This window comes from Malaclemys terrapin, chromosome 7, assembly GCF_027887155.1.
Source record: "Malaclemys terrapin pileata isolate rMalTer1 chromosome 7, rMalTer1.hap1, whole genome shotgun sequence".
In the NCBI taxonomy this organism is placed as follows: Eukaryota; Metazoa; Chordata; order Testudines; family Emydidae; genus Malaclemys; species Malaclemys terrapin.
This window is the reverse complement of record NC_071511.1, coordinates 48,814,200-48,830,628: the sequence shown is the minus strand read 5'-3', so window position 1 is coordinate 48,830,628 and position 16,429 is coordinate 48,814,200. Positions and strand designations below refer to the sequence as shown.

General features: G+C 49.3%; 1 protein-coding gene across 2 annotated transcripts in view; it reads right to left on the bottom strand.

Moving 5' to 3' along the window:
• Positions 1-16,429, bottom strand: part of CACNA2D2 (calcium voltage-gated channel auxiliary subunit alpha2delta 2) — a 597,809-nt gene that overhangs the window by 470,513 nt on the left and 110,867 nt on the right. For both annotated transcript variants that reach the window (XM_054035873.1, XM_054035874.1), the window contains exon 3: positions 13,274-13,390. In XM_054035873.1, coding sequence (XP_053891848.1) covers positions 13,274-13,390 — 117 coding nt within the window. The remainder of the gene's footprint in view (positions 1-13,273; positions 13,391-16,429) is intronic.

Genomic DNA, 16,429 nt, shown 5'->3' with positions numbered 1-16,429 from the left:
TCTGCAGAGGAGGAGACGGTGCATAATTTTTTATTACGCATCGCTAAAAAGCGGGGAGAGAAGCTTCCCTCTGACGCGTTGTCCCGTTTGTTGAAATGGGGGCAGAAACACGGGAATGTACAAACAGGGCCTTCAGCTACAGGACATGCTGAATCAGTTGTCCCATTTGGCCGGTAAGAGCCATCCCCCGCAGTCCCACACATTGCGAGCCCTGAACCAGCCCGGCTTTCCTGTCACCAATGATGTTTGTACCCCAAAGTTCCGGGCGGAGTTCCCAGGGCAGGGTGAGAAGTTGCGGAATAGGTTGAAAAGAATGGCGGAGCCAGGCTTATCTAACTTTGAAAGGACATATAGGAAAAAACCGCCAGATAAGATCCCTCCGGCGGATGATGTAGCTACCCCCTGTCCTCATTGTGGTTTGTGGGGCTGCGCGATTGGGTGCACTGGACGGGATAACGTGTCCACGCACCGGCCACTGGATGTCGCCAACCCGTTTGCTCCAAAGCCTCCGGCATACTCATCCGATGTTTCCACCCTGCGACATGCTTCGGACAATATCCCGGGCGGCTCGGGCCCCCCGGACCCCGTAAGGCGTTGGCACGGGCTTATTAGGGAAGCCCATATAGAGGGGGAATTTGCGCCCGAGGCTTATCCAGTAGTGACACCGGATCCACAGGACCCAGCAGCACCGGACCTGCACTTATTGTTTGTCACAGCCTAGACACCTGATAATGTGGTACTTCTGTTTGTTCAGACTCCTTATTATAGGAGCAGGGGTCTTTGTATGTCCAAACTCTGTACCTTTTGTTAACCCACGACAAAATGTTTGTATCACCTGGGCGAACCAGACTGGCCAAAAAGCCCTTTTTGCTTGTCCATGGCCACCCCATCGGATCCCTTTAGAACATGTCTTATTGGCTATCCTTATTTACACCCCAATGGTTTTCGTGGGTATTTATGTAATGTTATGTTTTTTAATAGTTCTCCATATATTTCCCAGTTGTTAAATGTCACCTGTCGTCAGTTTTATAGGTTCAAAAAAAAAAAAAAAAAGTAGTCAGGTGGCTAGTAATTGTCCTAATGTTAGTTGGACCCTCCTATAGGCCTTATTTAAGAAAAAGGGGGGAGGTGTGGGGATGTATCATCAATACACCAACCTAATGAAAAGTTCCATGAGGAGGTAAGGGTCACGATGGGACACTTGCCAGGTAAACAAATCATGGCCTTATGTAAGGCCCCCTGGTGGTCTAGGATTATATAAGATGATCATGGCCTTATGTAAGGCCCCCTGGTGGTCTAGTATTATATAAGATGAGGTAAACAAATCATGGCCTTATGTAAGGAACAGTTGAACCAATCGGTGTGGGGCTATACATGTGATAAACACATGATTCTCCTTCTTGTCCAATCCGTAGATGTGTTATTATAGCCTAATTGTGTTATGTAATGTTGAGAAAAACTATAAAAGAAAGCTTGCAATAAACAGAATTCGGATTCAGCTTGCAACCACATTGGTCGTGTGCTTTATCCGCTCCGCATGGAACCCCACACAAGGGCTGCAGGCGGGGGATGGCGTTTGCGTTTGCAGTACTGCTCCTCTTTCTGCATGGCTACCAGCTCCTGGATAGCATCTCCTTGGGACTCCAGGATGCTTATGAGCTTATCAGTGCTTTGCTGCCGGTGCGCGGTGCTTTGCCGCCGGTGCGCTATGTTTTCCTGGCAGATCCTGCTTTCTCTCTCCCTCCAGTCCTGTGCTTTCTCATTCTCTTTAATAGATTGCCGCATCAGTTCTTGCAGCATGTCTTCTTTGCTTTTTCACGGTCTCTTCCTGAGTCTTTGCAGTCTCTGAGCATGCGATAAGAGGGACGACTGAGGTCTCAAGGTTGATGCAGCTGTATAGGCAAAATGCAACATTTAACAGAGGCAGCATTGTTTATACCAGACAGAGTAATGATTCCCCCCGCACTTAAGGAGTAGAAAACACACAGGGTCTACACAATTACATAATTTTCCCATCCGAAACAGAGCACACGGGAGCCTCAAAATGGTGAGTAAGGGGGGACTGATTGTTTCAGAGCTGCACTGTCCTCTGGGTTTCTGTGCCTTGGGGAGAGCCAACAGCTTCAGAGGGCACCTACACTGAACACTGTCCCAACATTTTCCACAGGAGTTCATCCTGGACGATATCTCGCTACTGAGGGTGGCCTGGGAAGCAAGGGAGGGTCTTCTACTGCAATGCAGCTTCCGCCCTGGCCCATATGCAGCTTGCCTGTGTGCAGCAATGGTCCCCCAGCCCCTCGCAGCACAGTGGTGCGGACACGTTAGCCTGGCTGGGACAAGGACCACGGTGGCTCTCCCGATAAACCTGCGCAAGCGCATTGCACACGTTCTGGATGAGGCCGATTACCGCGATGTGATAAACCACATCAATGCACTATTCCGCATCTAGGCATGCATGCCTAACCCTCCTCTCCCAAAGAGCCCGCACCGAAAAAATTCCTTCCCGAAAAAAAACCCGCTTACCAGGAACCTGCTCTTCTGTTTGTCCTCCACCAAGTACCGGCCGCTGCGACTGGCTACCTTCCTCTTGGCTCGAGAAGAGCTCCTGGCTGCATGGCTCCAGGGATTCCGGGGTGTCTCCATCTGGCCCACCACCATCACTCCCGTCTTCCTCCTCCTTTCCCCCCTCCCACCGGCTCTGAAGTGTCCATGGTGGTGCTCGGAGTGGAGGTGGGGTTAACCCCAAGTATCGGATGCTGTAGAATCGGCAGGTCACGGAGGGAGCACCCAAGCGGCCGTTTGCGTCGCAGGGTTTGCGATAGGCACTCCGCAGCTCCTTTACTTTAATCCTGCACTGTAGGGCATCCCGGTCATGGCCCCTTTCCATCATGTCCTTTGATACCTTCCCGAAGGTATCGTAATTCCTACGGCTGGAGCGCAGCTGGGACTGGACAGCTTCCTCCCCCCAAACACTGATGAGGTCCAGCAACTCGCCATTGCTCCATGCTGGGGCTCGCTTGGCGCGTGGAGGCATGGTCACCCGAAAAGATTCGCCGATAGTACTCCACACCACGCCGGGCTGAGCAAACAGGAAGGGGATTTTTAAAATTCCCGGGGAATGTAAAGGGTCGGTCACATGGTTGGTTACCTGAGGCCAGGGCAGTAGAGTTCGAACTGATGACCAGAGTGGCTAGAACAGGCATTGTGGGATAGTGCCGAATAATTCTGGAGGCCATTCACAGTGCATTGGGCGGCCACACTTGCGCCGCAGTGCTGCAGCAGCAGCGCAATACTTGCTATTCCTCTCGGAGAGGTGGAGTACATGCAGCGCTGCAACCACGGAGATACAGCGCTGCAAATGCCTTGCCAGTGTGGATGGGGAGTGAGTTACAGCGCTGGGGGAGCCTTTACAGCTCTGTAACTCGCAAGTGTAGCCACGGCCTTAGTGCAAACAAGAATCCGGCCCATAACGAAAAGACACAGAGCCCCAAAGTGCTTAGAGTCGATCTTGTACCTCCAGGCTTGTGTGTGCAATCCAGCATCCACGGGGCTTGTGTTTTCAGGTATGAGTACGCCAGGCATAAAGGTGCCCAGGCAAATTTTACTCAGCCAATTTAGAAAACACAACCCTTTAAGTCAAATGCACTTGGGTCGCCCCCACAGAGCAATTTTAGGAGTTCAGAGCCCGCAACTGAGGACAGTGCAATGAACAGAAGCATACTGAAACTGCCTGCGTCATACCTATCTCAGGAGAGACTTCAGTGTGGAGCAAGCACCAGAGAGAAAATACTTTAGGAGCATGAGAAAATACAGAAGCCCAAAATAAACCCAAGCCAAGCCCATAGGTACAGACAGCTGAGCAGCAGCGACCCACAGTAAGTGACCAACTCCAAGGCAGCTCAGTTCTTTGATGAAAGCTGGACACTAGTGGCGATAATAGAGAAAGGAGGAGAGATCATTTATTTGATCAGGAAAGCACAAGGAGACAAAGTAACTACTTGCCCAAGGCTAGCCAGTCACGCTTGAGGAAGTGGAACCCAGGATTTCCCTGGCCTCTGGGCCTTTGCTCTAACCACTAGAAAACACAGGTTTCTTGCTCTTGAGCTGTGATGGAGCCCACAGCCCAAGCACATTCTACATATAAACCAAAACAATTAAATCTACAAAAGCCGAGCACCAGGTTTTAGATGCCCTGTAGCAAGACAGAAAAAAGGCCCTTGTATATTGATTCATTCTTTGGCAACATCCCCTCCCAGCCAAAAATGCTGGAGGGCTCATACGCATATGTACAAGGTTAGGAAGTATCTTCAATGCAGAAACTTATCAGGTATCTCCATACATGAGTTACTACCTCCTATTTCCCAGCAGCGCAGCTCAAATGCATCCTGAGTGACAGACATGGCACGCCGCTGTGGCTGCTCGGAAAACCCACATGGAGCGAGTTGGAGAGGCCGCTGCTCAGGAAGTACTCTGGTCTCTTCCACACACAGGGCACATGGTGCCACTGGCACCATCGCTCAGGGCCCTGCAGACCCAACAATGGAAAGATGTGCAGCCTCACATCTCTCTGAAACCTCAGAGCTCACCAAGCAGCTTACAAAGTTTTAAAGCAAACAGGGCTGGGCTTCTGCCAAGCATACATGCAAGAAGAAAGGAAAACGTACGACATAATCTGCATGAAAGTGCACAAAGCTCTAAATCGTGTTAGCATTATTAGAAGGCTGGTTACATTGCTCTGCAAATGGGCCCAATACAGTTCTGATAGACTTGTTACAAACCTCTGATTGTCCCTGATTAACTTAGACAATAAACTCCTGTCCTGGTGTGTGCGCATTGTTCAACTCCCTCTTTGCAATCTGTAAATTAGAATTCCAGACTTGAGAGATTGGATTCAAATTGGATTACTGGATCAGGTCCAGTTCAGGAACAGTGAGAGAAGAGTGGAGGGAGGAAGGAAGAGGAAGAGAAGGGGAGGTGGGGAAGAGACAGAGACATGCACACATACAGGCCAAATAAATAAATAAATAAATGAAGCGAGTCATCCAAGATTTGATTAGGAGTGAATTAAAAATATAATTAAAACAAAAACTACTAGCCAGCAATTAGGAAACAAGAGGGAGAAGGGACAGATTATCACTATTAATTAACAAAGCAAGGAGATTATACCTTTAAATGTTTGCAGTTTAGGCAGTGTGTTATTTCCCCCCACACACACTTCTCTTTAAATGCAAGTGCTGAGCAGAGGAAGCTAATTTCCATCTTTATTGCTGGGTGGGTTTCTGCTCTGTGTGATTGGGCACAGTAGGACGTGTGCATGCTGTATCAGTTGAGCCCCTAGCTCCCAGCTAAACACAGGCAGTGTCTGAAGGAAATACTTCCCCCACATAGGTCACCTGCCATCTGAAATGGGGAAAGACAGGCAGACAGTGTGACCTAGTGGACAGGGCACTGGACTGGGACCCAGGAGATCTGGATGTAGGAGTCTGTCCTCTTCCTGCCCTGCCCAAAAGTCTCATGCTGTGTAGAACCCATGGGCCATGTCCGGGTAAAGAGGAGGAACCATACAGGCTACAGGCCTGCATGCGTAGCACACTCTGCTGGAGTCCTGGGAGCTCAACAGTCTGATGGACTGTGGTTCAGTATAGTCTTTATTTCAGTTCAATGACCCCTTCCTGCTGACTCTTCGTCTGCAGTTCATAGACTCAGACTCATAGACTTAAGGTCAGAAGGTTCCATTATGATCATCTAGTCTGACCTCCTGCACAATGCAGACCACAGAATCTCACCCACTCGCTCCTGTAACAAAACCCCTAATCTATGTCTGAATTACTGAAGTCCTCAAATCGTGGTTTAAAGACCTGAAGGTGCAGAGAATTCTCCAGCAAGTGACCCGTGCCCCATGCTGCAGAGGAAGGCGAAAAACCTCCAGGGCCTCTGCCAATCTTCCCTGGAGGAAAATTCCTTCCTGACCCCAAATATGGCGGTCAGTTAAACCCTGAGCATGTGGCACCTTCGCTCTTCCAGTGTTGGCTCCTAGGCTCGTCACAAGGAGGCCAGCTGTTGCTACCAATGCAAGTTTGCTTTGCTGACCTGAGCGGGTAGCCTAAAAACAGCAGGGCCACCGCCCCGATGGGAAAGTTCAGACAGCCCCAGACATGCCACTGGGAAGAGGGGGGAAAATGCTTTTTATGAGCAATAATTCACTATGCTACCCAGTCCTCCATATCACATGCCTCCAGAAGCCAGAGAGGAACAATGCTACAGGCAATTAGCATGGAGAGCAACAGGACAAAGAGAAGCAGCTCCTGACAACTCAGTGGCTTTCGCTGGAGGAGCAAGGGCAGTCCTGTTCCAAACTGGATTAGCCTTGCCCATTGTGCCCTAATACCACCCTCAGCACAAACATTGCTGTCACAAGTCAGATAGTTCTCCACAGGAGAGATTTAAGTGCATGCAACGACAGCAACATAAGACTTACTTACGGGGGGTGGGGGCGGTGGGAGGGGAACCACTCTGAATGGAGCACAGGAACATTTTGTTGCATGCCAATCTTTGCAAGTCTTCAGACAAGTGAAACCTTTCACTCTCCCTATCAGGGAGCTGAAGGGCTGATAAAGACTCCATTACTTAATACCTGTAAGGGAAATCTCATGGCTATCAGAGCTGTTAAAGGGATAAACCTGTCCAATTAAATCCCCTCTGCATGCATGATATATGCTAGACGCAGACTGAGCCTGAGACAACTCCCAGTGGAATAGAACCAGACAGCGTACACCAGACCTAAGAGCATCAGAGGATGAGCTGCCAACCCTACAAGCACCCTGACCAACCAGCTATCATCCCTGGAAAGCCCCGATACAAGGTTCTATAATAACGCACCACACTTCTGCAGTGCCTTCCCTCCCAGGATTCAAAATACTTTAGAAGTATTAATTGCACTACCATGCAAAGCAGATGAGTAGTGACATCCTGATGGCGAGACTGAGGCACAAAAAGTTAAGTAAGTTTCCCAATTTCTCCAAGTCTCCTGGGTGAAGCCAGGTCTCCCGATGCCTGGTCACATGCTGACACCACTAAGATGCTGTCCCCTTTCTCGTACACTGCACAGCCAGTGCTGCCAAGCACCATCTTTGGAGCCAGGGGAGAAGGGAAACACATTCCTCAGTAATAGCAACACCCCCAGGAAATCTCTTCAAGGAGACCTGCAAAAGTGTTTAAAATAAAAATACACCCCGAGAGCTTTTCACCTGCTGCTTGTGTTTTGATGTAGGGTAATGTGGAAGGCCATGCCTGATCTTCCCTGCCTTTGCTGAAGGACGATTTGGGGATCTTCTAGGATGTACACAATGAGCTCTTGCATCTTAACTGAAGGGACAAGAATGTTGAATCTTTACCAAAGAGGTCCTTTCACCAGAGCATTCATCAGGCATTGGAGATAAGTAGGTGTTAACAAAACCCATGTTCATTCACACAGGTCGGCAGCGGAGGAGATGGAAGGTGAAAACAAGCATGGAATTGTGATGGGGGAGAAAGGAGAGAGAATAAGCTGGAAAGGATTGGAATTGGAAAGAACAGAGGACCCATTTAACTGACCACTCCTGGGCAGCACCGGACTCCAACACCTCACTCACGGAGCTGCAGGCTACAGGAAACAAACAGGTATCCACCATAAGGCAGCTTAAACTTTTCTACTAGAATTTTTGCCACTAGAATTTGTGCAGACTGAGAAATACAGCCTCAGCTGCCCACCCTTCAGGCCTGTGCAAAGACCCTGGGCAGGCAGTCCAACGGGTGGAGAGGCCGGCTTTAGCACTGAGCACCGCCCTCAACGTCTTGCCCCCAGAGGTTCAGATCTAGGAACTATCAGGCAGAGTGACCCAGCTGAACCCAGCTGCCAGGCTGGATCGTGGAGAAATGGGCAATTGCTAAAAGAGCTGGGACCTGGACTGCTTACGGTCTGTTGGTTCTGGTCTCCATCTCCCATTCCCAGCATTCTAGGTTAAACAACATCAGAGAGTGTGGCTATTTGTATCTTATTTTATTGCATCACATAGACTCCCCTCAGAGAAGGAGAAAACACCAACACAGCCAGCACTGTTTAGGCAAGTCACAGTGTATAAATAACTCAGCATAGCCCATGGTAAGCAATGGGATGTACAGCTATCATGAGGCAAAGCAAATCATCTGTGGCTAAGCCTGTGAAACGGGAACCAATCAGCAGTCGAATTAGCCTTCAGAGGTCTGCATGGGAAAAGCCCAAAATGAAACCCAGGATCGAAGCTTTCCATCCTGCCCCTAACCCCTAAGAATGTGGGGAAAATTCAGATCCAGATACTAATAGCATACACAGCTCGTATCCCTTGCTGATTACAAAAAAGCAGTCATGAGACATTTATGGCCCCTGGGGGAGGGAAGGGGGGGGAACGACAATGCCCTGTTTTACCACTCTGAGTCGAGAGGAGCTAATCAACAACAGTGACTTTTCCACTTGTGTTTGACTTTAGCTACAGAGAGATGCTCCAAGAAACTGCTCAGCAAACAGAGAAAAGGACACTGCTGCCACAGCCCTTGGACTAGATTTTTATCTCCCCTACACTGGGATCAGCTAGGATAACACCATGGGATTCAGCAGGAGAGAGTGACATGGTGGGAATCGGGCACATGGAGTTCCAGAAGCTCCCGCCCGTGGAAAGCGCAGCCTCCCATGTTTCAGGGAGTTACTCTGGCAAAGGATCATGTCTATTGCTGCAATTAATAAATATTTCCCCTGTGCCACTTAACACCTCTGGAAAAGGTCAGTGGCATATCAACTGTTTGCACTGATGCTTTCTGAAATCCGACATCAGCTCAAACCACAACCCCTGCTGCCCTCTTCCCTTTGCTGTGCTGCAGCTTGGCATTTACAGAGCTGGTGAGGAAGAGAGTCTGGCCTGAGTGGAGCACATCAGTGGCACACAGCCGCAGAGAGCAGGCAGAGGAAGCCATGGAAGTGGCATGCACAGCTTAACACGAAGCAATTACTACTCTGATCTGCACATCCAGGTAGCAAGCGAAAGCACATGCAGGAAATAGCAAACCTCTGCCTTAACTGTCACGGTGGGTCCCTTCCTCCCTGGTCATTAGCTCCTCCTGACCCCAGGGCACATGCCACCCTGGAGAGTGGCTAATCATTGGCATGGGAAGTAACACACAACAGGCCCAGAAGGGAGGGAGAAGAAGCCAGCAGCAATACCACTGAAGGGGATTATACTTCCAAGAAGTAAATCACCCAAATCTATCCACAGCCAAAAATAATAAAAATCAGGTCCATTTAGTAAAGTTTATTTTTCTCCCAAACTCTTCTGCAGGCAGCGATTATACAGCAGCAGCACCATTATAATACAGCACATCTAGGCAGCATCTCCTGTACTTGTCCAATGCACAGAGCAGCATGGGGATTTCAGAAAGAGCAACAATGCAGACGTGGGGAAGGGGGACCCAGCTTCCCCCTCCTCCATCTCTCCTTCATCCTTCTCCCATAAAATCTGCTGTCTCCGGGGTCCTCATCAATCATGGATTCCCTTGCGGCTCCCCTGACTCACACAAGTCACCCCACTGATTTCAGCAGGGCTTCCTTCATGAGTGGCGCCAGCAAGATCCAGCCTTTGGCCCTGTGCATCAGAGGCCACTGCAGCTGCAGCCTGGAACACCCGAGCCTGTTTGCTGACACCGGATTCTTCACTGCCACGTCACCTGTGTGGAACTAGAGCTTTCTCCCCCTCCCAGCCAGCACCTGAACACAGAGGGTTGGTGCTCTCCAGAGATGGGCGGGACGCAATAGAAACATGTTTCAGAGTAGCAGCCGTGTTAGTCTGTATCCGCAAAAAGAACAGGAGTACTTGTGGCACCTTAGAGACTAACAAATTTATTAGAGCATAAGCTTTCGTGGACTACAGCCCACTTCTTCGGATGCATAAATAGAAACATGTTAACTCAGGTTAAAAAAAAAACCAACACCAGTGAATAGAGCAGGGGAGGGAGGCAATGCCAGCCAGCCCCCTCTTTCCAGCCAGGCACTCACTGCCCTCCGCAGGCAGAGTGCCAGTCTCATGAAGATGGAGTTCACTCACCATCAGTCATTTGGCAGTTGCTGACACCTTGACCCTTTTGCAAGGGTTGGGGGAGACATATTTCCCAGGCAGAACCAGGACAACTGTTGGTCTAGGCCAAAAAGCACCATAGACGTTTGAATTTGATGCAGGAAAGCAATCAGAGCCAACCATATTGTTTCCCTATAATTCATCTGATGTGACACATTGGCTAAGTATGTGGTGTCCTCTAGTGTCAGCCAACTAGGATACAAGCCTACTACAGCTACTAGCAGAGTTACTCCATTAGCTCAAGGTAGAGGGCTGTGCTTTTGGGATTGAAAGCCTAGGGTTCCATCCCTGCTGGTGACACTAGGCCGCAAGCAGAATGGTGATTGTAGGGCCTAAAAAAGGATACAATAAGAGAGTTAACACAGGGCTGGGTTGGTGTGAAAGGGGCTTCCCCTGGACAACGGGCACTGGGGACAGAGGCAGCTCCATACTGATTTCATGCTTATGGCTGGGGAGAAGGGTGGGCCAGGAAGAAGTCTCCTGGTATCTGGCGGAGTGCACTAACCCCACAGGGCCAGTGGAAAATATACCTGGAGGGAACAAGAAAGGAGGAGTGTTGCAGAGAGATCCTGTTGGGAATTTTTCCTGTCTCATGAGGAAACGGACAAGAGATGGTCCAGTGTAAAGAGGAAGAGCAGTAGCTAAGTGCCCAGCCTTGCAGCTCAGTTTTACTGAGGGAAGCAATCACTCTCCTGTCCCTGCATTACTCTGAAATGCAGGTGGGAAATAAGAATGCCTGTAATGGCCAGACCCCTGCTGCAGCCATAAGGCTGTGTCAAGCCACTGCCACCGAAAGTCAGCACCGAGGTGGTTTCTTGTGTTTAATTCTTGTTTCTACAGGGGAAGCGGGGGGACTGTAAATATTATTAATAAACGCTCTGGACACAGCTTAACTTTCTTTAATCAGGATGCATGAATGTTTTCCTTTGAAATTGTGAACAGCAGGCTCTTTGACGAATGGGCTGAATCATCGTCTAATTTGAATGACTCCTATACAGTGCCTGTGCAGCGTTTCAAAAGACTAGCTAGTACCTTCCTCCAGAAACCTTGCTCTCAGAGATGTCCTACACCTCCTACAGCAACAATACAGAGTGGGGAGGGGACTACTTTTCCAGCAGTGGAAGCATACAGGTACCACAAAAATTGTGCTACATAAGGCCTGATGCCCCCTCCCACTCTCACTGATACACGTCAGTCACACTTGACTCAGCCGCTGGAAAAAATCATTTAAGGAAAATCATCATTGTTCCCATGAGTCATGGGGGGAGGGGGACGGGGAACATCTCAGAGAGATGATTCAACTGGAAGGAGAGCTGAGGCAAAGGAAAATGTAGGTTGGAGATGAGGAAAAACTTCCTGGTAGAGAAGAGTTGTGTAAGGTTTTGTCTACACTAGCACATTTGTCAGCAAAACTGTCATCTATCAGGGTTGCAGACAGCGCTATGTCCACAGGAGACCTTACAGTGGCGCAGCTGCAGCGGTACAGCTGTGTCACTGTAAGGTCTGTAGTATAGACATAGCCTTAGGAACATAGCATTTAGAGACTCCCAAAGGAAGTGGAGGGAGTGCTGTGGTGTAGATCCTGGCCCCTTTGGCACTGTACAGTCCTGCACTGGCAGGGAGAGGGGCTGGAGGAGCCTATAGGTTTCCCCCATCCCTAGATTCTATTGCCTATCACAAATCTGTGAGGAGAGACCAGGAGCACCTGCTAAAATATTATAATTGAGGTGTATGGACATTCAAACTGACTTGATGAGAGATGAACCACCCAGGGTCTCATTCTGAAAGCGCATACTTCAGAAGATATATTCAAATCAGGATTTGAAATCCAAAGAAGCCACAGACTCTCTCAGCCCTGAATAAATACAAGTACCTCACTATGCCAGGCTACTGAATTGGGGACTCTTATCATAGACTGGCCAATGCCAGAGATAGAATCAAGCTGGAAGACAACTGAGTTAAGCATGAAAGCAAATATATTTTAAAAAAATGATTTGGGATGGTCCTTAGTTGCTGTGGGAGTTCACGCCACAGTCTGGGACTGGCCCCTAAGAAAGCTCCATCTCTTGTTCTCTTATTAAGGCACAGGGAGTTTGTATTTAACATTACATAACACAACAATGAAAGTCTGCTCCAAACAGCTACAGTGTGGTCTTTCCCTGCAGTCCAGCCCCCCTCCTACCACAATGGAGGGTGACCTTTGATCTCTCCAGCTGCACCCACACATCCTTACACGACACCTCATCCATCACCCCTGGTTAACTCAGCTGCATGCCCAGTTAGGCCGGCGTTGCCACTTGAACTGTGCTCCCAGGTGCAGAACTTCACCACACAAAGTTTCATAAAATCAAGCACTCCAGGGGAAGCTACAGTTCCAATAAATGAAACCGCTTCACTCCCACCTAGGCACAAGCTCTCTCTGTTCCACGGAGATAAAATCCTTGTTGTTTCCTCAGCTAAACTTACAGAGAGCGGCAGAAAAACTCCAGATGCTGAACATGATCGCAGAGAGGGTCAAGTTCAGATGACATGGCAGTGCGATCAGGTTATCTTGCTCCAGCACTAATGAAATGAGCTCACTCAAAGAGAAAATGACACAAAATGGGAAGTGAGACTGGAAACTTACACAGATGCCGAAGGGGACAACTCATACACTCGTATCACAGGATATGCGCACAGTCCATCCGGACCATCGGACACAGGCATGCAAGCATTTCAGGTTGCAGCCTCTTAAAGAGCCAAAGCTATCTCTCGGTAACACTTTTCGTAAGTTGTGCTAAGGAACTGAGTTACTTTCCCCCATTCAGCAGCTGGGGAGAATACACTGGAAAGGTTCAGAAGTCAACGTCTCTAACCGTAGCAGCACACGTAGCAGTTATCCTGAGACCAAGGACGACATTTTACTTGAAAAGTCCTCTATGCTGGAGATTTGCTGAAATTTACCAACCCATGTGCCTTCCACACCCTTTCAGAAATATTCACGTTAAGCTATGCAACCCCCTAAGAGATGCAGTGCCTAGGAGACAGCATGTCACCGTGTTCTGCTGGCAAGGTCACACCATTCCGCCAGGATCATCCCTTCGCGCAGACCCCAAACACACCACAAGAGACCAATGCACCAGGCAGCCCCTTACCTTTAAAGCCTGGACTTTCTTGGCCAACAGGCTCTCAATATCTCCCGACACTTTCTCCACTAATTTCTTGGGGACGTTCTCCTTGACCTCGAACAGGTTCCTGTTGTCATTGTAGATCTAGTAAGAGGAATAAAAGGAAGAGAGACGGTCATCACTACATAAAGACATGAGAAACATAGCTACTCCAGCCCTACAGTGCCAAGGGATTGTTCTGCATGGGTAAGATGGGGCTGTGGGATTTGGAAGTTGGGAGGCTTAGCACGCAAGGAAGGTACGCACAAGGTTATGGTCTGAAGCTCATCCCTCTGGGCTTTCCAGCTTCCTCTCTTCTCCAGCAGACACATTAAGAGCCTCTCCTCCCACAATGCCTGAGACATCCCAGTGCAATGGCCGCACACCCCTCTGGTGACCCAAATGTGCAATGCAGTCAAGGCCTCCCCAATTTTTTCACCCATTTTTCAGTGTCTAAATGATGTCCCCAGACCCCAGTCACAATCCACACTCCAGATCTCACTTGCCAGACGAGCTCACTGCCACCCCCCAGGGCCCATAGTTCAATAGACACATGTGCTATCTGCTGTCAGTCTATGGCACTGCCGCCCAGTGCCGAGTCAGCAGGGGGCAGAGGGGAGGTTAGCCAGCCAGATCGGACTGAAACTGGGATAAAACCTAGGACTTCCCCAGTAAACCTAGAATTTGGCTGACCTGTGCTGGAGAAGGGCGAGAGAAGTTACCCTGTGGTGAAGGTAAAAAAAAGTCCTGATACAATTAGCTACTCATTTGGGTTTTAAAAGTTTGCAGCCTGACTCCTGCAGCATGCTCCTTCACACGGATGGAAACAGCTCTAGCTAAGCACATTCAACCCCGAGGAAACCCCACTGCAGTTCCAGTGGAGCCACTCTGGGGATTGATCTGTCCCACCAGCCAGAAGCTGGTGCTAGAACAATCAGTGAAATCATTAATAACCACACTGACATGGTTAGCATTAGGCTTCAGAGTTAACAACTCTCATTGGGTCATCTCACAGGGAGGGGAGGAGGCTTAAATTATGCAGGAAACATGGGAGATCCCAGCAATCCTTAGGGTGACTGACTCCACTACAGCTGGTGGAAGTTCCATGCATGACAGTTTCCAGTGCCACCGATAACAAGGTACTGACTTTCATTTCTATCAAAGTACCTACCCCCTGGCCTCTGCCCAAGCCAGATAAACAACTGCCCCCACTTTGTGACCTCCCCACATGGCCTCATGCCCTTTGTCCCCCTACGGCATGCCATACCTCTTCCCTCTCTTAATTAAGAGGCATCTTCCCACAAGCCTGTAAGCCCTAGGTCTCCCATCAGAGGCGTGTTAAACCAGACAGCACAAAATCACCTAAGTAAATCTGAATCCTTGGAGTTCACAGACCACAAAGTCAGCATCATTGTTCAAGTGCACTGCTTAGCATCTCATCCCCCTCATCCCGCGTACAAGACTGCAGGCTCTTTGGGGCAGGCAATTCTGTCTTCATACCTGCCAAAAACCATCTAGCACACTTCAGGTGTCTTCGCCTTTCGGACATCAATTCAAATCTAGGTCTGATCAGTAGCAACAGTGAGTATTCAAGGCAGGGACTGTTTCTCACTATGTGTCTATACAGCGCCTAGCCCAACAGGGCCTGACCCGGGATGGGCCTCTAGGCACTACTGTAATCCATCTGAGACGTCTGTGGTGGCTTATGTGCAACACGCAGGGAGTCTCAGCCCAGGTCTCTCACCAGCAGACAAAACACATCATGAAAGTTACTAGACCTGGCCCAGCGCTGGCAGCCTCAGTGGAAGGATTAAGGATGGGCTGGGATAGAAACAATCTCTTCTCCATTGAGGGGATAACTCTATGACCAGCAGGAGCATTTGTGATAACGCAGGCCTAGATCAGAGCAATGAAAGCTGGTGCTTCAGGGCATGCCCTGGAGACAGGATGGTAGTATTCTATACGCACTGCACTACACCACTAGATAGGTGTATTTCAGGGTCAGGTGAGGTGGGGCTCCACTTCCCAGAGGCTAGTGATGGGATCAGGATCCCAGTGGACTAGCCAATGCCCTGATCCAGCATGACAAACACTATGTACACTTCTGTAAATTGGCAGGGGGTGAACTGGAGGGTGCTCGCACTGCCACTGTTCAGGCAGCACTGTGTGCACAAACAGGGGGCTTCGGTCACCAGAGCGGCCAGGCTGACACCTTTCACTAGCACTATGTTCTCTGAAGAGGCTGGAATGAGAACTCCTGCTCTGTATTCCAGCCCCACCAGTAGAAAGCAAATACCATGATTAATTAATCGGACAAACACCGGCTCCTGCACCAGGCCTAATGCAGAGACAACTCCTATAATGGAACATGCCCAATGCTAATTTAGGGACAGGGAAGGCCACCAAGATATTACCCTTCTAAGGCGATCTTCAAAGTACCCCTGCAAAACAGCCCAGCAGAAGGATGCAGACACTAACCCCATGGAAAAATTCCTTCGATATTTCCATCCGCTCCACCCCTTCCCTGAAAATTTGAGCTGAAGCAGTTTCTCAGTGAACAACAAGCTCCTGATAATTTGAAGGCAGCTAGAGGTGAATTTAAAGTGTCTGAATACTGAATCCCTCCATGGTCCCCCTCCCACCTTCCCCCAGTGGCCCAGACAAATGGTTACAGAAGCAGAGGCTGCATGTGGTGCTTTCTGAGGCTAAGGAAAAAGATGCTCTTCTCCTCTCGGACAGTCTCTGCAGAGTTCCTTCAGGATTAGCCCACAGGTTCCAGCCTTGTTTTCTCAGACCCTTGCTGTAATTGTCATTCCGCCCAAGCTATTTCTGATGTGCCCGATTTCTCCTTTCTTCTGTGCTGCTGGTGTATTCCTGACAACAGCCACCTCATGCTGACCTTTCATCCAGAAATACCACTTCACACAAGGCTCTGCTCCCAGAACTTATGGGAGAGATATCGTCCTTCCCAAAAAGTCAGGGTTTCAAGCAAGTTACCCTGGGTGCCAGCTTTCCCTGCAAATGGAATAACAATCTTCCTCCACCAATGTGCCTGTCAGCTCCATTCTAACTAGTAGGAGCAGCATGTTGAAATTTGCAAGACTCCCCTATTCTGACGCCTATGGAAAGTTCTTGTCGATTTCT